Source organism: Colletotrichum fructicola (assembly GCF_000319635.2).
Source record: "Colletotrichum fructicola Nara gc5 chromosome Unknown KSG_Nara_v1_contig02, whole genome shotgun sequence".
NCBI lineage: Eukaryota > Fungi > Ascomycota > Sordariomycetes > Glomerellales > Glomerellaceae > Colletotrichum > Colletotrichum fructicola.
The window spans coordinates 3917677-3939470 of record NW_027094052.1 but is presented as its reverse complement, the minus strand read 5'-3'; the positions used below and the strand labels follow the sequence as shown (position 1 = coordinate 3939470).

The 21794-nt window shown below is 57.4% G+C and overlaps 7 protein-coding genes across 7 annotated transcripts; 3 read left to right on the top strand and 4 right to left on the bottom strand.

Moving 5' to 3' along the window:
- Positions 1–3962: 3962 nt before the first annotated feature.
- Positions 3963–5531, top strand: RPR8 (25S rRNA (adenine-N(1))-methyltransferase; the record flags this gene model as incomplete). The annotated part of the gene is made up of 1 exon (XM_032022577.1): positions 3963–5531. The coding sequence occupies one exon, from the start codon at positions 3963–3965 to the stop codon at positions 5529–5531; it is 1569 nt and encodes a 522-aa protein (XP_031880593.1).
- Positions 5532–5947: 416 nt separating this feature from the next.
- DDI1 (DNA damage-inducible protein 1) lies at positions 5948–8147 on the bottom strand (the record flags this gene model as incomplete). The annotated part of the gene is made up of 4 exons (XM_066151197.1): positions 5948–6627; positions 6682–7283; positions 7342–7349; positions 8061–8147. The coding sequence occupies 4 exons, from the start codon at positions 8145–8147 to the stop codon at positions 5948–5950; spliced, it is 1377 nt and encodes a 458-aa protein (XP_066009520.1).
- Positions 8148–11040: 2893 nt separating this feature from the next.
- PAA1-1 (Polyamine N-acetyltransferase 1) lies at positions 11041–12224 on the top strand (the record flags this gene model as incomplete). The annotated part of the gene is made up of 4 exons (XM_032022579.1): positions 11041–11319; positions 11532–11951; positions 12000–12086; positions 12138–12224. 4 exons carry the CDS (start codon positions 11041–11043, stop codon positions 12222–12224), a joined length of 873 nt encoding a protein of 290 aa, XP_031880591.1.
- A 474-nt stretch (positions 12225–12698) lies between these two features.
- On the bottom strand, positions 12699–13403 carry PYR1 (Orotate phosphoribosyltransferase; the record flags this gene model as incomplete). Its single annotated transcript, XM_032022580.1, has 1 exon — positions 12699–13403. One exon carries the CDS (start codon positions 13401–13403, stop codon positions 12699–12701), a length of 705 nt encoding a protein of 234 aa, XP_031880590.1.
- Positions 13404–14034: 631 nt separating this feature from the next.
- On the top strand, positions 14035–16362 carry NOG1 (Nucleolar GTP-binding protein 1; the record flags this gene model as incomplete). Its single annotated transcript, XM_032022581.1, has 7 exons — positions 14035–14045; positions 14112–14434; positions 14500–14631; positions 14688–14802; positions 14860–14973; positions 15025–16264; positions 16321–16362. The coding sequence occupies 7 exons, from the start codon at positions 14035–14037 to the stop codon at positions 16360–16362; spliced, it is 1977 nt and encodes a 658-aa protein (XP_031880566.1).
- A 724-nt stretch (positions 16363–17086) lies between these two features.
- On the bottom strand, positions 17087–18924 carry GDI1 (Rab GDP-dissociation inhibitor; the record flags this gene model as incomplete). The annotated part of the gene is made up of 7 exons (XM_032022582.1): positions 17087–17281; positions 17338–17492; positions 17547–18086; positions 18144–18489; positions 18553–18580; positions 18648–18732; positions 18879–18924. The coding sequence occupies 7 exons, from the start codon at positions 18922–18924 to the stop codon at positions 17087–17089; spliced, it is 1395 nt and encodes a 464-aa protein (XP_031880520.1).
- A 968-nt stretch (positions 18925–19892) lies between these two features.
- Positions 19893–20900, bottom strand: CGGC5_v003836 (mitochondrial 54S ribosomal protein uL29m; the record flags this gene model as incomplete). Its single annotated transcript, XM_032022583.1, has 2 exons — positions 19893–20318; positions 20376–20900. 2 exons carry the CDS (start codon positions 20898–20900, stop codon positions 19893–19895), a joined length of 951 nt encoding a protein of 316 aa, XP_031880517.1.
- Between the last annotated feature and the right edge of the window lie 894 nt (positions 20901–21794).

Here is a 21794-nt window from a genome sequence, read left to right as displayed (position 1 = left end):
ACCCTGGCTATTCTTGGTCCAGTATGGGCATGTATGTAGGAGGTGCGGCAAGACGACGGGAGGGAGAAAACACACATACGGCGTATTGGGGTGGCTTGCGGAAGCAACACGAGTGGGTGTGATACGTGCTGCTGCGTGATAAAGCAGGGCGCTAAGATGGCCCAGTCAATGATTCCCAGGTAGGTTCCGTGTCAAAGACGTCTCCCCCAGTCGCCCCGAAATCCATCTCAATGTGTCTGCTGCGTCTGCTGTGTCTGCTCTTCCCCTCCCGCGGGCAGTAATAATGCATACATGCCGCCGTAAGTAGGTAGGTGGGTAGGTACTATGCAGTACATACAGTGGTTGGTAAGGCTCGTCCAGGGTTCTAGCTCCGTCGTGAGCCTGCCATGTTTTCGCGCGATGGCGCCGCTGGGCTGCGAGGATTAGGCCGTTTAGGGCCTCGGCTGCCACTGAACTGAGGGGCGGACCGGGGCCCCTTCTTTCAGGGGTCTGTCATGTCCCGAGTGACAGGGCTCAGTGGAATGGCGCACGGCAATAGGACGAGCTGACTGAATCATCGTCTCTTCTCCTTCTCGAAAGCAAAAAGCTGCTTTCTGTGGTGTTGTGATCCCACGGGTCTAGCAGAGCTAAGCCGAGCTACTCATGTACGCATGGTCTGACGAGGAAAGAAACTTTTCTGCGCGTACACTACGCTGTGCTGTGCATCGTGCGGCCTGCATCATCGTTGTTGCGGTGAAGCAATCCAATCCGGTACCGTCCCGGTAGGGCAACTACTGCAAATTTGATTGAAGCGCGGCGGAGATTGGAGGTTGGGTTAGGCAACCCGCCAAGCTGCAAATCCCAACGGCAACGCTCAACAGACTTTGTCCTCGCATACCCGACAATCTGGCCATGGGTATCTTGAGCTTTCGTGGTGGCATGAACCATCTCGCAGTCGTCGCGCCCTGGGCACCGCCAACGTCGCAGGCAACATGGGGCCCAGAGAGAGAAGCCGAACGCTATTTCATCCGAGGTCTTTGGAGGTCTGGACTCTCCCCGTCCGTCAGGGTCCAGCCTGTTGCCCCTCGTCTGCCCTATGGGGTCAGCAATGACCAAGACGACATCCGGCGAAAAGCGTCGACTAGGTCGACGGCGAAGTCCTACGGGGACGCGGCATCCGTGACTGCCCGTTGCCCGTTGCCCGTCGCTCGTCGCTCGTCGCTACTATTGAAGATGTATTGAAACCCTCGTGATGTTCAAAATCTTCAGCAGGGCCGGGGGTGTTCGTCATCGATGGGGTATCCAGATCGTCCGTTGGTGGCCATCAAGCCCAAAAGTGAGATATGCGCCGGTGGCGTTCCAAGGTGGGATGCATTTCTGCCACTAGTTTTAGGCAACTTGCCATGTGCCGAGCAAGCGGCATGCTAAGAAAGAACAACCCGACGCCGACGGGGCCTCGCGAAGGCCGTCTGCTAGGTAGTGGAGGCTCTCAATGGCTTGACAGCCCTTCCTGCCGCCGTTGGGACAGTATGAGAATTGACGAGACAAGCCTTTCAACCCGTCTCTCTTGCCACGACGTCCCAACTTAGGTGAATGCATTCCAAGTCTGGCAGGCCGATGGACTGATTGAGATTAACGGCGATGTGCCGCTGGGATCTCGCCATCCCCCCCATTCTAGCCACCAAGCATCCGAACATCAGCTTCGGCCAATCGTTGCGTTTCCGACCTCATGGACGGTGTCACCGGCGACTGGCCGCAGTACACAGTCGGCTGGCATACGGTGCAACACAAACGTGCTCGTTGTCGAACAGGAGGAGGCACGCCGATCCCCGTGGACCACCTCCGCCCGCCCTCTTTCCTTCTTGAACAACTGCAACTGGTCACAATCGGTTCCCGCCCATCATCGATCGCCTTGTGCCTTCTCGTCCTCCTCGACGCGCAGGGTCACCTTGGCAGCTTTTCCCGGATGTTTACTGTATCTGATCTGAGCAGAGGTCGATACTGGCTGCCGCCACAGGCTAAGTATGCAGGTAGCCTTCCCGCATGCCAGTAGTTGAGTCGGGGCAGGGAGCTCTCTCCTTTTTCGAGAGAGCAATGAGTGCCGTGACGTTGAAGACTGGCCGTCGAGGACGATCCTGAAATAGCCAGATGCGAATCGTGGCAATGAAGCAAGCCGGGCTGCCAAACAAAGGCATCTGGCACATTGCGGCACAGAGACTGTACTGCGCCTTGTGCCACGGTGCCGGTTGCCCTATTTCTGTCTCTTTGGTGAGCGTTTCCAGCCTCAAGGTTCTCTGAACTGTCTCGTCTCTTTGATGTCTTGTCTTGGCTCCCGAGACCAACGGCTCTGGAAGGCCGTTCATCCCCGAATGCTGCCGCCCGTGTTGGTTTGTTGCCATTCCCCAGGTCCCTGTCTCTGTGCCCACGCTATCAACGCCAAACATAGCGGTACTCCATGAGGCCGGTTAATGCGCCGTGCCCGTTTTTCGGACCACAAGTCGGAGTCTTTTGAGAATTGAACCGACTGTCCGCCGAACAACCCACCGGTGGGTCGCTGTCGCCGTCCAAACTTTGCAGAATCTTCTGGTCTCCGGTGAGAATGCGCAGGCGGTTACAACGGGGCCGCATGCCTGGCGGCATCCGAGGGAGCAATGTTTCGGTGGTTAAACCAGGGGAACCATCATCACAGGCTGGAGACTAGCTGCCTGGAGAGCTACCAACGGCCCTAACTTTAATAGACTGGCGGCGACCCAAAGGACGGAGGACAAGCCATCCGTCCCCGGCCTGCTGTCATGAGCTTAGGGCAGCCAGCAACCTGTTTGACAGGAGACCTTCCCCTTCGAGCTGGCTTAACAGACGCCATGGCAAAGTTGCCTGTGTCGGACGTTTGTTCGGCTCAAGGCAGCCGTAGGTAACGAGGCTCGGACTCGTGGGGCCCAGGTTGCGGCTCCCCGTTCTGAGTGGCTTCTCGGGGTCGCTCCCGCACGCGTCTGGATGTTTCCGTCTGGTCCGTCGCATGCGGGAGAATTATGGAGATTGCAGAGGTAATCATGGCTTCCCCATTGGGTGAGCTATTTGTCTTTTTGCTGGGACAACAATTCCTTTGCTATTACTGGCGTCGTTGCAAGCTGGAAAAGTAAGGTGAAACGCCGTGATCCCAGGACCCGATGCAGGGCCGAAAGATCAGGACCAATCCGATGAGCCACCGTGCAGATCTCGGAAGACCTGGCAGGGTGGTTGTGGTGAGCCGGTCTGGCTTCCCAGTAGAGCGTTCCTCCAGTTTCTGGCGGAAGGGAGCGGGCGGACGGGCGGAAGTCGACTGGAGGCCATCTCAGGGTCCAGAGAATGCACTTGGCCTTGTCCAACTCAAGCATGTCAGTAGGTGCAAAGGGGCATTCCCACCAGGGTGACGGGTGGCAGCATTCATGATGCCAAGACGATCTGGGGTATTGAAGGATGTCGCAGGTCTTGCCGCCGTTGGTGCTAAACAGATGATTTGCATCTCACTGGCGCAAAGCCGTTTTCATGGAAGTGGCGCCAACGTTGGGTAGATGCACATCTTCATAGCGGCGCTGACAGGCTCGCGAATCGTTCCACAAGAAACGCCTCTCATGAGGAAACCAAATGGGTGGGTTTAGTGCTAAGTTTTGAAAGGCAAATCCGTACAGAAGTCGGCCCAAAGACGGAAAAGTGGTGATGGGGAAGTTGGCTTACAGTTAGACGATGCAACTGCGTGCCAAAAGCTCGGCGGTGTGCACGGTCCACCCACCTTGCTCCTCCCATCCTGGCGCCGATCAGCGTCCAGGGGTGCGATAATGATGGGAAGGAGAAAAAAAAAAAAACTTCGTCGACCAAGACTGAATGAGCCGCTGCGTGAGACTGAGCTTTGAGCGACGCTTCATTCACAACAACGTCCATTTTCATCCCGCGTCTGCGAATCTCATTCCAGCACCAGCCATTGACACCTCAAAGTGAACCTAAACATGTTCGCAGTTCCAGGGTGGTCCGTCGCGGCCGACGCCCTCAAATCGGAAACGCCTGGCGGCCAGAAGGACGGCCCCGCGAGGAACAAGACGCGCAAGCGCAAGAGGAACAACAAGGACGAAAAGGTCACGGAGTCCAACTTTGCCGACCTCTACCAAAATGTGATTGAGGGAAAGAAGACGGAGGGCAAGCGCAGCAGGAAGAGCGAGGGCGGCGAGGAGACTCCTAAGAAGAAGGAGCGCAGAGCGTCCACGGCCGGCGAGGATGCGCCGGATGCGGCCAAGCCCAGCAAGAAGCAGAAGAAGGAGAAGGACTCAAAACCTGAAGAGGAGGCGGCAGAGGAGGGCAGCACGCCTAGGCCCGACAAGAAGGAGAAGAAGCAGAAGAAGGACAAGAAGTCCAAGGTTGAGAAGCAAGACGATGTCGACGAGCAGTCGACAGAGACACCCAGCAAAGACGAGAAGAAGAAAAAGACAAAGGATGCCGCAGCAGCCATCGCTGCGTCTGTCCCTCCCGTGCCTCCGGCGCCCGCAAAACTCACCCCCCTCCAGGCCGCCATGAGACAGAAGCTCATCTCCGCCCGCTTCCGCCATCTCAACGAGACGCTGTACACCCGCCCCTCCGCCGAGGCCTACCAGCTCTTTGAAGACTCCCCCGACATGTTCTCTGAGTACCACGAGGGCTTCCGCCGACAGGTCGAGGTGTGGCCCGAGAACCCCGTCGACGGCTACATCCGCGACATCAAGCTGCGGGCGAAGCAGCGGTTCCCGCCGCGCGGCATGCCCCCCAAGAACCCGAACGGGCCTCAGCCGCTCCCCCGTACGGACGGCACCTGCATCATTGCCGACCTGGGCTGTGGCGACGCCCGCCTCGCCTCGACGCTGGCCTCGGAGTCTCAGAAGCTCCGTCTCCAGATCAAGAGCTACGACCTGCACTCCCCCGCCAAGTTCGTCACCAAGGCCGACATTGCTAACCTCCCTCTGGAAGACGGCTCGGTCGACATCGCCATCTTCTGTCTCGCCCTCATGGGGACGAACTGGATCGACTTCATCGAAGAGGCGTACCGCATCCTCCACTGGAAGGGCGAGCTGTGGATCGCGGAGATCAAGTCCCGCTTCGGGCCCGTCAAGTCCAAGAATGCCGTCGTCTCCCACAGCGTCGGCAACCGCAGGAAGCAAGCCGCCGCGGAGAAGAAGGGCAAGGCCGCCAAAGCCGAGGCGGAGACGGAGGCGGACCGCACGGCCCTCGCCGTCGAGGTTGACGGCCATGAAGACCGCCGCGGCGAGACGGATGTCTCGGCCTTCATCGAGGCCCTGCGAAAGCGCGGCTTCGTGCTGCGTGGCGAGGGCGAGGGCAACAAGGGCGCCGTGGACCTGTCCAACAAGATGTTCGTCAAGATGCACTTCATCAAGGGCGCCGTGCCTACCAAGGGCAAGGGTCTTGCCGCCGCCAAGGCCGCAGGTTTCGTGGAGAAGGAGAAGAAACAGAAGCGATTCGTGTGGAATACGGAGGAGGACAATGCTGATGAGACTTCCATCTTGAAGCCTTGTGTTTACAAGATTAGGTGAGAATATCGTCGTGGCTGGAGTTTTGTACGGTTACACAAAAGTTGTGCATCTTCGGAAGACTGAAATATGGGATATCACACAGGGGAGAAAGGGTTCATCACGTAATTGTACATAGGGAAACATGCAAAAGACTTCTCACGAGAGCATCGGCAGTGAAACGGCACAGGTGTTGCAATTTCCGTGGGCATTTACCGCTCAGGGACTATCCTCTGAAATACAACATGTTGACTTGGTTGGTTTACAAACACCTGGGCCAGGACAAGCTGCCCGTGTCGCACTGGGCGAGAAAAACACATGACGCCTCTAGTTATTGTATTGTACCCAACCCCGTGATGTCCGTTGTCCTATTTGTTCGCCACGCGCTTCTCATGCAGGTCCTGCTCAGCCCGACCGTTTCCCGTATACGCCTGGCCAGTCTATGCTCCAAACAGGAGGCCCGCGGCAAATTCGACATTGCCACCTGTGGCCTGCAATGCGTTGACGGCTGCCTCTCTCGGAAAGCCCAGGGCCATGAGCTGAGAAATGTGCTCCTCGGGGAAGGTAGGGGCGGCAGACTGCGCCGGCGCTGGGCCACCCTGTTGAGCAGGAGGTTGAGGAGCGGAGGCGCCACCACCGGCCGGGCCGCTTACAACGCCAGACCGTTGGCCAATGGTTGTGCCAGCAGGACCGGGTAGTCTTGGTTCTTCCTCGAGTGCCTCCTCACTCTCCTTCGGGATCTCCGCCTCGCCTAGGAAGGGCACCTCCTCGCCTTGAATGATGAGCTTGTCCTTTGCGAGGTCGATGCTGGCCTGGTAGCGCTTGAGCATGTCGAGGCCGAGCAGAAGCTCCACCTGCTTGCCCTCCATGACGGTGAAGCTGCAGGGCAGGAACAGCGTTCCGACCTTGATCTGGGCAGAGTGCACGCGGCCGATGATGTTGGCCGTGCCGACTCCACGAGCCACTCCTGCGAAGCGCTTGTCCACAAGACGCATGATACCACACGCTTCCGCGCACGCCGGCGACATGATGGTGGCCTGGGCTCCGGAGTCGACCAATGCCTTCACCCTGTGGCCGTTGACCTCGACATCCACATACAGCATGTGGACCCTCCCAAAGACTGAACAACGTTAGCTGATGCAAGCCCCTTGTATTGACTGAATCCTTAACTTACCTTCAGGATTGTGCTCCATGGCGTTTTGCAGGTTCTCCATTACCCTCTCTTGGCGAATCATCTCCTCGATCTTGGCCTGCGCCTCAATGTCGAACGGGTCCTCGTTCAGGCGTGCAATCTCCCTCTGCCTCTCCTCGCGTTCGCGTTGCTCCCGGTCGTAACTATCGTTGAACAGCTGTGCGAAGCGTGCGGGGTCTTCGAGGGCGGCGGCGAGCTGAGGCTGCTGACGGGTAGCTTCCGCACGCAGGTTGGGGTCGCCAAGGATCTGGAGGCGGATGAGCTCGGGGTCTTGGCCGCCGGGTCGTCGACGCTGCTGCTGTCCTTGTCCTCTCCTGCCTTGGTCGGGCACACCGGTGCTTCCTCGCATATCTCTCACGTGCAACGCCAACATTTCACCGTCGGCAATCTGCAGCTGCTCCATCGTGCTGTTGTCATCCTGAATCAGACGGCCGTTGTGGTAGAGGTGCTGAGAGGTGGGCAGAATCTGTGTCTCGGCTTGGATGGCTTCGCGGAGGGTGGAGACGGGCATGTCGGGAAAGATCTCGAGGGTGAGAAGGTCTTGGTCTTCGACCTCGGGATTCGTTATGCTTAGTGTGATGCGCCTGTCACCGAAGCTGTCAGTCGAGAGTCAAGAATGTTTCGCACATGTAGCGAGCTTACATGATGGGCTTTGTTTGTTTCCCGCGATGTCAGGTGTGTAGTTTTTGGTGCCCGGGTGGAAGTGAAAGGTAAGTTGGAAGAGTAGGTAGCGGCGGTGAGCAGCAGGAGGCAAGCAGCCCGAGGCTTCTGGTAGAGTTGGCGGGCAACGTAAGGCTAGCTGTCGTCACGAGCCAGTCGAGTTTCACGGTTGCGAATGCGAAGTTCTAGGTACTTCAGGTTCACACCGGAGTTGCGGTGGAGGGTTGATGAGGGGTGTTTTGGAGGGGCAGCGGCGGGAATCCAGGCAGCACGGTGGTGACGTCTTATGGAAAAAGCAGACGTCTTTGAACGAAGAAGAAGAAGGCTGGAAAGTAGAGAGCTTGCGAAAAGTTTTCGATTGGGCGCGGACTTGTGGTGCGTCTTCTGGTGATTGGGTGTTTGCCGTCGTCAGAAAAAAGGTAGGTAGCAGAGAGAAACGTCAATGTGGTCAAGGTAGGGATCTCGACGTAAGGGAGGGCGGGCAGACGAGGTGAGGTCGGGGTACGTAAAGAGCTCGGCCACTCAGGTACCAACCAAGTGTTTCGTCAGGAAGGTGGGCGCTGGGCGACCCCTAAAACACGATTGTAGAGACACCGCGGCGACGAGAGGCACCCTGGCCCTGGCCGTCGTCTACTTTGTACGTTGCCCCGTTTCCCCGTTTGCGGCAATGGAGCTGGGGCGGCAAGCTCGCACTACCTTACCCTTCGTTCGATGCAGTACAGCACGGGAAGCACTGGCCAAGCCGACGAGGAAGCTGATGGAAGGGCGTTGAACCTGTGCGTCAGCATGGTACTTTCTTTTCACGCTGCTGTACCACAAGTAAGCTATCTGCATGCCCTGCTTCCCCGGGCAGCTCACTGTCATGTCAACAGTTACATTGGTAAAGAGACTGTGGCCGGACTCTGATACCAGGGAACAGCCAGATGCCTCGGGCAACGAAACAGCAACGCGCAATCGCAATACCGTCACCCGACCTATTTCTCCCATTTCTCAGGTGCCTCTCCCGAGCACATCAGCCCCACGAGCTAATCGTTACCTAAGCCGCGCTCGAGGTACCGTCAGAGTATCTGCAGGTGCGAAAGCCGTCCGCCCAGTTACCTCCCGTTTACATGACCGGCGGCATCTGCGCAAGTCAAACAAGGCAACTGACGAGCAACAAACCCTTGCACACCCATCCCTCCTTAGACGAGGTACCCGACACCTTGCTCACCACACAAGCGATGGATATTTTTACACTGGAGCTTACCTCAACTATGCAAGTTGATAGGTCTGTTGCCCCAAGCCGCCAATCGAACGCCGCCGGCGACATCCTCTGCCACTGCTTTGGTGGGTTTCTGTGCAATAATGACGAAGATCCCGAACGACGAATATCCCCAGCCCTCGATATCCCGGTTCGACTCGGGAGATCCAGTCAATCCCACCCGCTCGCTTCGGCGCACGGCAAATTCTTCATGATGAGGCGCCCGTCGAGGACCAACCGATTTCAGCGACATCATGCGGGTTGCAAAATCGAGGCGCTGGGCTATCGTCAGCAAAAAGACGAGAGAAAGTACTCGAGACAGAGATCATCGTGTCTCGATAACTCCGACGCTGGATGATGACACCTTCCGGTCGAGTCAGACAGACCGCGGCGTCTGCGCCGGCGGACGTCGGCACTGCACAGACATGCTCGGACGCTGGTGAGGTTGGGCAGGACCCGGGCTTCCGGCCAACTTCTCAGGCCGGGTGCCGTTTGCTTGCCGGTCGATGGTGCTGTTTGCACTGGCCGACAACGTCTCTGGCTAGCCTCATTGATGCCTCGCTCCAACCAACACCAAATGTACTTTGCTACAAGACTCAAAAGTGCCTCAGCTGCCGTCCTATTCGAGCGTGCTGCATCTGCAGAAGCGCGGCGGGGGCGATGCAACTCTGGATCGCGGGACCGGGACACCTAGCAAATGTCGATGCTGCACCTCCATCCGTTTCAGTCACCTCCTGCAGCTGTCACCCGGCCAGCTTGAGCAACAGAGCAGGAAGATTTTCCGCCGGACGAGGGCTTCTCCTCATAGTTGACAGTGTTGACCAAACTGGTTTGTCCGGCTCGTTCTCACGGGCCGTCGACACGGGAGAGATAGGTCCCTTTTCAGGTTGATTGACTCGCCCAGCAGTGTTACTGCAAAATAGGCTCTACCTTGGCACTTGTGGTGGTGGGGACATGTTCACGATGCAAAGCAAAATGCTCCAGCCAGGCGCATGGCAAAGGAGCAACAAGCATGCCAAGACCTGACAACACACTTACTCACCAACAAGTACGGATAGCATCGCCAAATCCTGCACCCTTTTTTTAATGTTGCTTTTTTTTCCGCGGCCATTCTAGCGAGGGTGGCCTCCGTTGGTTCTTGATTTTTTTGCATACCATTTCAATCAACCCAAAGTCATGATTACGGCTCAACCATTTGAGGATCGAAACGCCCAGTACATCTCCTACAGCCTCCCTGCTCCAAAGGCCTCTCGCACCTGGCAGGCATTCAGGTCAAGCCGCCAGAGCCAATGTTTGGTGGGGTACCTAGGTAGAGGTACCTCCCAAGCTGGCGTGGCACCTCAGTTTGTTTCCCTTGATCCTGGGCAGCCAGCAAGCCAGCTTCAGGGCCTCAATTAGCAGCTTCAGGCCGTCCCTTATCAGCAGGGTGAGCTGAACAAGCACAGAGGTCGGACAGGTATCCATTGTTACCCGCGTCGACATCTGTACAAAGAGGGCCCTTTCTTGCACCTAATCTCACAGACCTGAGATGCATCACAAGCAGCGTTATTCGTCAACGTCGCAACTCTAGCATTCGCATGCAAAGAGTGGGAAATAAAGATGGAGCCTGGGCAGACGGCCTTTGAGCATCCAGGGGGACTGAACAGGCCACAACTGTGCCACTGCGGGTAGGTCGGTCACGCGACAAACACCTCATCCTACCAGCCCAGGTACCAGTGAGTGAGCGGCCCGCCCAATGGCTGGAGGAGGTGCTGGCAATGGCAGGTCATCCAACTCCAATTCTCTTGTTTGCCCGCCCAGCCCAGGCAAATCCAATCAAGTCTTTTACCACCTTCTGTTTGACAGTCTCCTGTTTTCTTTGAAGCAGCTTACCTACTTGACTTTTGCAGCTTGCAGCTCCCACCACTGCCGTTGCCATCTTCTTCACTGTCTCACACTGTCGGTGCATTGTGCCCCTCCAACGTTCAGTGACCCTTCTTAGTCTTCTCTCACTGCCACTCGGCGCCTGTCCCCCGGATTCCAGGCCTTGATCGGCTCACCTCATCGGCACCCGGCCGGCACCCTCTGTGTTAGGCTCCGTCATCCCATCCCCGCCCCTAACGTCAGCCCCGAGTCCCACGGCCGGCAGCCTGTTGTGTGCCCTCCGTGTCCGACCGCCCTGGCCGGCCAGTGCTCTCCGTTTGAGTGTAGCCCTTGCCTTCTTGGGCCTCTCTGTTCTCGGCGTGCTCCCGCCTTGTTGCCAATTGTTTCTGGTGTTTGCAACCCAGGAAATATTTCCCAGAAAAGCTCCAGTCTCTCTCTTTCTCTCTCTTGTGTAACCAACAACCTCCCAACTTCCAACACCCCTCCTCCCATTCTCCATATCCCATACTCTCGGATCCTACTCATCCTTACCCCATCCATCTTCATTCATCATCGCGCATCAGCCCGCATCAGCCACCATGCCCGAGAAGGACCCTCCTGTCAGCCAGCCCCCCGCGGCCTCTGACTGCGCCATCGACGACTCGGACGATGGCGACGAGAGCTACGTTGAGGCCCAACGCATCCGCTCTGAGCAGAAGCAGAAGCGCCCTCAGACGGACTCTCTCCGTGTCCAGGAGATTTTCCCCGTCCATTTCAGCCCCCTCGTCCAGCCCTTGACCAGCTCGAGTGTCGAGTCGTGTGTCGTCCTCGAGAACGCTGCTTTCCCCAACCCGGACTATCGCGCTACCAGAGAGAAGGTGAGTCAACTTTTTTTTTCTTTTCCTCTGGGTCAACACGGTGTTTCTCCGATCGCGCCGCTTTCTCTCGCGCGTCCTGGGTGGATGGTGATCATCGCTGCTTGCTCCGCGCTTTGCAGACAATTTGCCTTGCTGCGTTGCTCGTTGGTGTGGCCAGCGGTGTTGAACATGGTCTCCTCCTCCAGATTTGGTTCATGCTGACTTCCCTGCAGTTCGAGTACCGTCTTTCGACCTGCTCCGACATCTGCTCCGGCATTTTCTGCAGCATCGTCCCCAGCGAAGCCAAGGACAAGGACTTTGCCCTGGAGACTCTGCCAGTGGCCAATCCTGTCGAGACGGGCCGCGCCAACGGCGCCGTTCTCGCGCTTTGCGCCCACGTCGTCTCGACCCTTGGCAACGGACCCGTCGTCACAGATGCCGACATGAGCTACCCAGTCAACTGGCGCGACCAGGAGTCGTCCAAGTCGTCGGGTCTCGGCCATCAAGTCATGGGTCGCACCGTCTGTCTTCACTCGTTCGCCGTCGCGCCCAAGCTCCAGGGTTGCGGTCTGGGCAAGCTCATGATGAAGTCCTATCTCCAGCAGATCAACAACTCAGGCGTTGCTGACCGTGTGGCCCTCATCTGCCAGGACGTAAGTTGACCCTGGCTGTCGTGCCATGTTCGCGCTGACATGTAGCAGTACCTTGTCAGCTATTACAAGCGATTCGGATTCCGCCATCTTGGCGAGAGCAGGGCGTCCTTTGCTGGAGGTGGATGGAACGACATGGTAAGTGCCGTTGATTTCCGCGGCTGCAAAACGACACTGACGACGTCTCAGGTGATTGATCTCGCCGGCCCTCCCAAGAAGAGCACCGAGGCTCTCAAGGCCGTCGCCGACGAGACTCGTGCCCACGAGGCCAAGTGAAGAATTCCATGGTTTGGTCGCACGAAAAAGTCCACCTTCCTTGGGTGACTATTCGTGTAACAGCATACTTCCCCCCTTTCGGTACATGATTAGGAAGGACACACATACCCTGGTCGCTCAAGTAAACGACGGGTTTGCATTACTGGCTTTTTGTTCTCTTTTGCCCACTGCGTTACGATATCTGGAGGGCGGCAAACTCCTATAGACAGCATGCAGCTACGGTACGAGGATATGACATAGACTAACTTGCCTCAAAAGGGAGAGCAAGAGAATTGAACCCATTTCATCCTGCATCGCTTTTTATTTCATGCGAGGGGGCTCGAGTCTATGGACCGCTTCGAAATCACTTTTTTTATTCTTCATCTTTTGCGCCTGACCCAAGGGAAGCTCCTATCGAGCGTGCCCATCTACGCCGACAGCCGTGACCTGAGAACTCCAGCTGCTCATCCTCTGACCCAGAAACCCAATAATCGCTTAGTCGGTCGCCTTGTACTTGGCGCGGTACTCCTCCGTACGCTTAATGTCCTCGGCGGACGCGAAGCTCTTGGCACCCTCAATGATGTCGTCGAGGGTGAGGATGGCGAAGATGGGGATGCCATACTCCTTCTTGATCTCGCCCATGGCGCTGGGGCCGGGCTTGCTGTCGTCGCCGTCGGCGGCGGGCAGCTTCTCCATGCGGTCGAGCGCGACGACGATGCCGACGACCTCGCCGCCCTCCTTGCGGATCTTGGCAATGGCCTCGCGCTTGGCGGTGCCGGCGGTGATGACGTCGTCGACGATCAGGACCTTCTTACCCTTGAGGGGCGCGCCGACAATGTTGCCGCCCTCGCCGTGGTCCTTGGCCTCCTTGCGGTCAAAGGAGTAGCAGGTCTGCGCGTAGTGCTCGGGGTCGAGCTCGGCGAGCTTGTCGGTGGTGGAGGTCGCGAGGGGGATGCCCTTGTAGGCGGGGCCGAAGACGATGTCGAACTCGAGGCCGGCGGTCTTGCGGGCGTCGATGACGGTGTGGGCGTAGGCCACGGAAATGGCGCGGAGGAGGTCGGCGCGGTAAAAGTCGCCGGCGTTGAAGAAGTAGGGCGAGATGCGCTTCGACTTGAGCTCGAAGGAGCCGAACTTAAGGACGCCGCCCGAGATGGCGGCCTTGAGGAAGTCCTGCTTGTAGGGGGGTAGCTGAGAGGCCATTTTGGTGATGATGTTTCCGGCTTTGTTTTGAGGGAGTCGGTAGGAGGGTATCAGAGGGGGGTGATCAACCAGTCTGGCTTGTCGTGTGCTGGAGGATGGAATTCTCAAGATTGAAGATTCTCGGGTTGCCCCTCCATTGAAGGACTGCCCCGCGGAATGTGCCCCACTACCAGCTGGAAATTTTTGCGATTAAGTTCTAGGCGGAGGTACCCTTGGGTCTGCACTCTGCAGGGTCTACCACCCGGGAGTTGGATAGCCTCATGTTCAGCATTATCTACAACACGCGAGAGGATAGCTCCGCCATGATGGTTTACGAGGCAAACTTAGCGATTAGTGCGTCGCAAATCAAACCTTCGCCCTCACGCTCAGCGGAATTCACACCACCGACAGTAAACGCCGTCGAAACGCGAGAACCGCTGCCAAGAGAGAGGTGACATGCGTCGCCACCAGGTGTGGGTCCGATAAGATAAGGTAAGCGAGTCTCCGCAGTGCGTCCAGGAAAAAAAAAATTCAAGCCTCTCGACACCGCCCGACCGCCCAGTGCTTCATCCAGTTCACGGACGGGCAATTTTTGACCGATCGCAACTCTGAGGACTGCTTCATTTTCCCGCGCAGACCCCAGCCGCCCAACATGAAGACTCAGTATGGACTTTCCCTTGCGTGTACGATTGAGTAAAGGCAGTGTGCTAATCATGTTTCGCCCTCCAGGTGGAAGGACCTCCCTCCCGTCCCCAACTCGCAAGAGTTCCTGGACATCGTCCTCTCCAGGACGCAGCGCCGGCTGCCGACCCAGATCCGATCCGGCTTCAAGATCTCCAGAATCCGTGGCTTCTACACCCGTAAGGTCAAGTTCACCCAGGAGACCGTCAGTGAGAAGCTCGGCCAGATCATCGAGTCGTTCCCCCGCTTGAACGACATCCACCCCTTCCACAAGGACCTGATCAACACCCTCTACGATGCCGACCACTTCAAGATCGCCCTCGGCCAGCTCTCGACGGCGAAGCACCTCATCGAGACCATCTCCAGAGATTGTGCGTTGGAAACCCGTGTGTTTTGTTCGTGTGACGGGACGGGAATGCTGATTGGTGTTTTGCAGATGTCCGTCTCCTCAAGTACGGCCAGTCGCTGTTCCAGTGCAAGCAGCTGAAGCGCGCCGCCCTTGGTCGCATGGCCACCCTGATCAAGCGCCTCAAAGATCCCCTGGTGTACCTCGACCAGGTCCGACAGCGTGAGTGGCGGGTAGTGAGAACCAGAAGCGCGCCTAGGAATACTGACACTGCCCAGATCTTGGCCGTCTCCCCTCGATCGACCCCAACACCAGAACCCTTCTCATCACTGGATTCCCCAACGTCGGAAAGTCTTCTTTCCTGCGCTCCGTCTCCAGAGCCGATGTTGACGTGTACGTTGCGCCGACCTCGAGATCCTCAACTACATGACTGACAGACCACGTGTGTAGCCAGCCGTATGCCTTTACCACCAAGTCCCTCTTCTGCGGTCACTTTGACTACAAGTACCTCCGATTCCAATGCATCGATACCCCCGGTATCCTGGACCACCCTCTCGAGGAGATGTAAGCGCCTTACCTCTCACACGTCGCGCAAACGGAATGCTAATGAGCCAGGAACACCATCGAGATGCAGTCCGTCACCGCGATTGCCCATTTGCGATCCGCCATTCTCTACTTCATGGATCTCAGTGAGCAGTGCGGCTACTCCATCCAGGCCCAGATCAACCTGTTCCAGAGCATCAAGCCGCTCTTCCAGAACAAGATCGTCTTCATCGTCGTCAACAAGATCGACGTTGTCAAGCCCGAGGACCTCGACGCCGAGACCCAGGAGAAGCTCCAGGGTCTCCTCAAGTCCGGCGAGGTCGAGATGCTCCAGCTGTCCTGCAACACCCAGGAGGGTGTCCAGCAGGTCAAGAACACCGTCTGCGAGCGCCTTATCGCCGAGCGCGTCTCCCAGAAGCTCAATGCCGGCACCAACTCCAGCGGCGCCATCGGTGGCCGTCTCGCCGACGTCATGGCCCGTATCCACGTCGCCCAGCCCATGAACGGCCAGACCCGTGAGACCTTCATCCCCGACGCCGTCAAGGGGCTCAAGAAGTACGACAAGGAGGACCCGGAGCGCCGCAAGCTCGCCAAGGACATCGAGGTCGAGAACGGCGGTGCCGGCGTCTTCAGCGTCGACATGCGCGCCGACTGGCTCCTCAAGAACCCCGAGTGGAAGTACGACAAGATCCCCGAGGTTTTCAACGGCCAGAACGTCTACGACTTCGTCGACCCCGACATCGACGCCAAGCTGCAGGCTCTCGAGGAGGAGGAGGAGCGTCTCGACAAGGAGGGCTACTACGAGTCGGACGAGGACCTCGACGACGAGGAGGAGGCCGACATCCTCAACAAGGCGGAGCTGATTCGCGAGAAGCAGGCCCTCATCCGCAACGAGGCCAAGATGAAGAAGCGCCTCAAGAATCAGGCCATCATCCCCCGCAAGTCCATGAAGGTGCCCCTTTCCCAGATGGACGACGCCCTCGACCAGCTCGGTGTCGACACCACCGACATTGTCAACCGCGCCCGCGCCCAGTCCCGCCCCCGCGGCCGCTCCATGGGCAGATCCCGCGCCGGCACCGAGGACGCGGACGCCATGGACGTCGACGCGACCCCCAGAGAGCGCCTCCGCTCCCGCTCTCAGAGCAGGGCACGCAGCCAGGCCGCCACCGACAGGCGCAACGATGGTGTCACGGATGATGGTGCTCGTACCAAGGCTGAGCGCCTGGCTAAGCTCAGCCAGAAGAAGATGAACAGGAACGCCAGACAGGGTGAGGCCGATCGTCACACGACGGTTTCCCTCCAGAGGCACTTGGTGAGTTTAATCAGTTACCCATATCTTTTAGACGCATTCGCTAACTCGTTCATCAGGTCGCCGGCAAGCGTGGCATGGGCAAGACGCAGAGACGTTAAGAAAAGGTGGACCGGTAATGTGGGTGGTGACAAAAAGGTTTTCGTGGCGGCATCATCGCATCGTTTGCGCTCCTTGATTGGAAGAACAAAAGTAAATATGCTGTGCTTGTTTTCGCTTTTCTTGGCCTTGGGGGCGTTTGGTTTGATTTATTTCGACATGTAGGAAGCCAGAGAACGCAGGAGGCGAGCGTGGAGGGGAAGCAGTTCGCGGGGTCGCTTTTCTCACTTGAGGGATGAACATTCAAGAAAAGGAAGGTGGCGTCGTTCTGCTTCATGTATCTATGCCTGTGACGGCTCCAAAAGCCCAACAGACCATGATTTACGGGGCCGCTGAATACCCTGGATGAGAGAATTCACATAAAATTGAGTCGACATGAAAAAATGTGACAAGTTGCCCGTGTTGTAGAAGGCCGTGCCGTTGTTGTCTAGCGTCCCCCACTATTCCTGTCTCCTTGCCTGTCTCACTCAGTCTCAAGCCGCATGACCATCATCGACGTACCCTGACCTGAGGACATCACTCATGTTACGCTGTTGGGACAAGTATTTACTGTTTTGCATATGGCTTGAATGACTTTGAAGTGCACCACCCTCCCCGATGTTTACGTCCAAGATATATATATATATCTACTCCTGATCGTCGTCTGTTATGGTGTGCGAGGGCCCATTGCCTCTCAGACTGTGTTTCCTCCACGTTCAAACCCCACCGCGTACGCAGCCGTCGGCCTTACTGCTCATCCGCAACCTGCAGACCCTCTCTAAGGCCCTCAACAACGAGCTCCTCGCCCGTGGCGCGGCGGTAGATGTCCTTGACGTCGTCGGTCGTGCTCTCAAAGTGACTGCTGGCGTCGTAGCTCTTGGAGACGAAGACGTTGTCGGCACGGCCGTCGTCGGTGGGCTCGTAGATCGGGATGGGAGCACCCTAGTTGGTGTTAGTTTCTTCATTACACTGATGCTGCCGAGCATTCATCCACTCACCATGAACTGCTCCTCGATCTGTCCAAGACGGTCCAAGCCGGGCTGGAGCTCGAGGTGGTGGTTGGCGCCGGTCTCGGCAATGGTTGAGACGATGGCGATCCAGTAGCCCTTGGGGCAGACGTTGTGGGCGGAAGACACGCAAGCGATGTAAATATCTACCACGGGTCAGCCAACTATTCCGTTTCCTCCGGCCTCAAGCAAATACGTACCGTTCTTGCGGCCAATCTGAGACTGGGGGATGATGAGCTGGCAAGAGTCGCTGTCGTTGGTGTGGCTGAGGGGGTGCTTGAGCACGCAAATGGCACGCAGGACCTGGCCAATAGGCTTGACCTTGCCGGGGAAGTAGCTGGGGTCACCGAGAATCATCTTGGCCTTGGTCTCGAACTTCATCTCCTCGACACCGGTCATGGTGGCCTTGATGCCGACGGCCCTTCCGCCCTCGTAGGTGACCTCGTCGACGTTGGTGTTGAGCATGTAGGTACCACCGTAGATGGCAGACAGACGAGCAAATCCCTGAGGAAGCTCGCCAAGACCGTACAGAGGGTAGATGTAAGGAGACTTGCCGTAGCGGGCAACGGAGGTGCCGTACAGGCGGATGCGCTCAATAGCCTCCGGGGCGCCACCGGGCTTGGTGAGGTACTCGTCCGTGGTGAACAAGGCCATGGCGTGGCCGATGAAGTCGCGAGTGCCAGTCTCGAGTCCGAACTTGTCGTAGACCTCCTTCATGGCGCAGTTGTTGATGTCGAGGCCTTTCACGTGTCAGCCCGAGCTTTATCTAGGTGCCTTGCTCTCAGTCGGCGTCTTACCCTTGTGCGTAGCGGTGTCCTTGCGGTCAAAGGTGCCAATCCACTCGATGAAGCTCTTCATGCGGCGCTTCTCGAAGATGCCCATCAAGGGCGATCGCAGAGCCTCGCCGGCATCGGACGGAACCTTGGCAACTTGGGCCTTGGCACCCTGGCCCTGCTGGACGTAGCTGCCGGCGACCTGCTTGAACTCGAGGTATCGTGTGACGTCGGTCGATACGAGGATGTTGGTGAGCTCGCCGGAGGACATGAGGAACTTGGGAACCAGGTCGATGTTCCAGTCATTCAGGCGGCCGTACTTGGTCCACGGCTCCTCGCCCTTGTTGTAGTTGCCATATTTCTTGAAGAGCTACAGGTGGGCGTCGGGTCAGAACTCATGCGGGTAAGCAGGCAAAGAGCCGAGGGGATTTACCGTCTCGAGGTTCACGGAAGCTGCCTCACTGTTCATGGTCAGCGCATGCTCAGAGGGGGAAATGGCGGTCATGGCAGATGGGGGAGCCAACTTACCCGCCGTAGTGGTCGTTACGGTCAATGTGGAGGACCTTCTTGCCCTTGACACTAAGAACACCAGAGAGAATGCACTCAGTCAGGCCTGTGATCCGGAGGAAAAGAGAGCAGAGCTCGTCAGCAAGGAAGCTCCTCTCGGGCAAAGGCGAAGCAGAACAGATGGCACGGGAAGGGGGGACCCCACACGCCAGAGCGACGATGCGGGGCACAGGAGGGCGTAACGTCACTTACCAGTGCCCAGCACGATGACATCGTATTCCTTTGCAATCTCATCCATGTTTGCGCGAGTCTTGAAGGGGGGAGGCGGGGAGGTAGATTAGTCGGGTGTTGTCAATAAAGGAGGGAAAAGAAAGGTCGAGGGAAGACTGGATGTTCACGTCTGGAGAAGTAGTTGCGGTGTTGTAGGAGACATGGGACCGAAAATGCAGCAAAAGGAAGGATTGGGTGGGGGCGAGGGACATGAAGAGCCCGCGGTGCCACCTGGACCTGGACCTGGACCTGGTGCAGACGGACGGGACCTGTTGCTTTTGGAGGGGTTCAGTGTCAAGTGTGTCACTGGGCCAGTGCTTGCGCTTGCTCTGGGGCCTGTCTGGCTCCAGCGCGTTGCCCGTTAATGGATAGGTACCTCCCCTCAGGTCCGCTCTCATCTCTCCGCTCTGTGGCTCACCGCTAATGCTGCGATAGTAGCCAACTAGCGACCTACCTAGGTACCCGGCTGCTTTGTTGCTGGGCCTGAGGCTAATGATTCCACGTCCTCGAGCAGCAAGGTACCTTACAGACTCATTAGCACAGCACCACTTACCGTCTGTTTCCCCGGCGAAACATATACTCGGCGGTGTGGCTGGCCCTGTTTGGGTACAAGGGCCCAGGTCTCGTCCCGCCCTCCCCCGTACCACTTCTGTAACATTATGCGAGTAGTCTTATCTGAGTAGGTATCCGTACTGCGCATAGCATTCATCGTCTGCTCTCCTTATGCAATCCCCAACGGCTTGTTGGGCTTGCAGGCCCAGCGCAACAACCCGGCCAACCTCTCGTGACCCGCCGACCGACGCCATCTCATCAGACAAGAACCAACCACATGAAATAGGGGAATTCTCTTCTCTTTTTGGCGGCGACACGACCGTCTGCCTGGTGCACAAAATACGTATCGTACAAGATTCTATACATGTCTGGATACACTTTTACATAGCTTCATGTCCTCGGCCCCCACGCCGGCAAGGGTAATGATTACAATCGGTTTGGCTTTCAAAGCTTGGGAACCGGCAGGTCCACGGGCTTCGCCGCAGCCTTCTTCGCCCCCTTCGCCCCCTCGGGCTTCTTCTTCTCGGCCTTCTCCTTCTTAGCCATCTCAGAAGTTACCGGCGAGGCTTCTGAATCAACCTCGGCCGCCGGGTCCGTCTTGCCCTCGACTGGAGCACCATCAGCTGCAACCGCACCCTGCTCGGCTGAAGTCTTCTCTACTGCCTGATCCTCCGCAACAACTTCCGGCTCAAGCTCCGGCTCCGGCCCCAGCTCGGGGATTGCGGGGGCAACGTAGCCGCTGTAGGCCGGCTCGCCCTCCTCGGCCCAGAGGTTGATCTCAGGGTCTTCGGCCGCAAGCTTGCGTGCATCTTCCCAAACGTAGTAGCGTTCCGTCAACACGTGCTTGATCGCTCTCATCGTGCTGAGGACCTGTGAAACTTTTGTTCAGTGACTATTGAACCCGCAAAGCGCTGGGAGTATACGAACCACGTCATCTCTCTCGTCGCCCTCGTACTCTCCAAATCCAACCATGCGCCTGGCGCGCTCCTTTCTCGCCGTCGCGAGGCGATTTCGCTCCTTCAGGCAGACGTACCACAGCGAGTGCAGGTCATCCCAGCTCTTTTTGCGCAGATCCCGAACAGACCATGCGCGGCCGTGGGCTTGGGTTTCCTTGGGCGTTTGTAGCAGCTGCTTGCCGTAGAAAAAATCCCAAAGCCCGTGTTTTGGGTCCACTCCGACCTTGGGTTTGTAGTCTGCCGGCTGGGGGATCTCCTCCCACGAGACGGACAGCGGCTCACGGGGACCAGTCCTCCTCATGCTCGAGACTCCTCTCAGGCGGTTGCTGTCGCGGGTCTTGCGCTTCGAGTGGGCGGCTGAGGTCGAGAAGGCCGATGTTGCGATTCGTGGGCGGGTGGCAGAGACGGATGTCGGGTTCGCGGGCAGCCATTGTCGAGTCTCTTGCAGCCGCAACATGCGGCCGATCGCTGGCCGCAGCGCAGTTGGGTTTGCCATCGCAATTGAGATCAACGACACTGCTGGCAAGAATCGTGAGGTCCTCTCTGAAAGCTCGAACTATTTCGTCTGGTCAAAAAATTGGAGGCACTCAGCCAATCAGAAGAGCTCCCGCTGCGGCCACGGGTGAACGACCCCCCGGGCGGGTCCGTACGCCACAGTCGGGTAAGGTGGCTGCCCCTCAGTGTGGCCATCAAGCTCAATTCCCTTCCAAAATGGACGGCTATCCGTTGGATTGATTGACAATGCGTTCTGGCCGCCAGTATCTGGAGGCACGATCCAGTCTCATAGCGACTTGGGTCTCCAAGATGTTGGTGCATAACTTGCGAGTGTAACTTGACTCTGAAGTCGTCGCTAGTTACGAAACACAGCCCTTTTATACAGACCCTCAGTAGTCCTCGAGATGGTAACAGCTTTGAGAGGATATCCATTCACCCTATGGTTCTATCGAGGAGGGTCGAAGTGCAACATTGTTTGAAGTCTACTGGGACAGTCTCAGGCCGTTTTCGAGGTAACCACGGTCCAGACCGGTAGCATAGGAGGGAAGAATGGCCAAGGGGGAATAATCAGATGCCCGAAGACTGATTCTTCAGTGCCCGCTTGACGTCAACCATTTTGGCTATGTAATGATGGCCACAATAGTCGCAGTCTATTTAGCCTGCGGAGACCTAGTGAGAAAAAGCTTTCATGTGGACGCTGATTTGAGCATGTCTCACGCGTAAAGGTCGTACAGAAGGAACAGATGACACTTCACGGGGTTTTGGCCTTGGACGGCGGGTGCGGGAACGTCATCTATGTCAGTCTCTCGCTCCCAGGAACCTATCCTGACGAGTGTAGTAGATCAGAAGCTCTCCCACCCCCAAATCCTACGAATCGTTTGTAGGCATGCAGCCC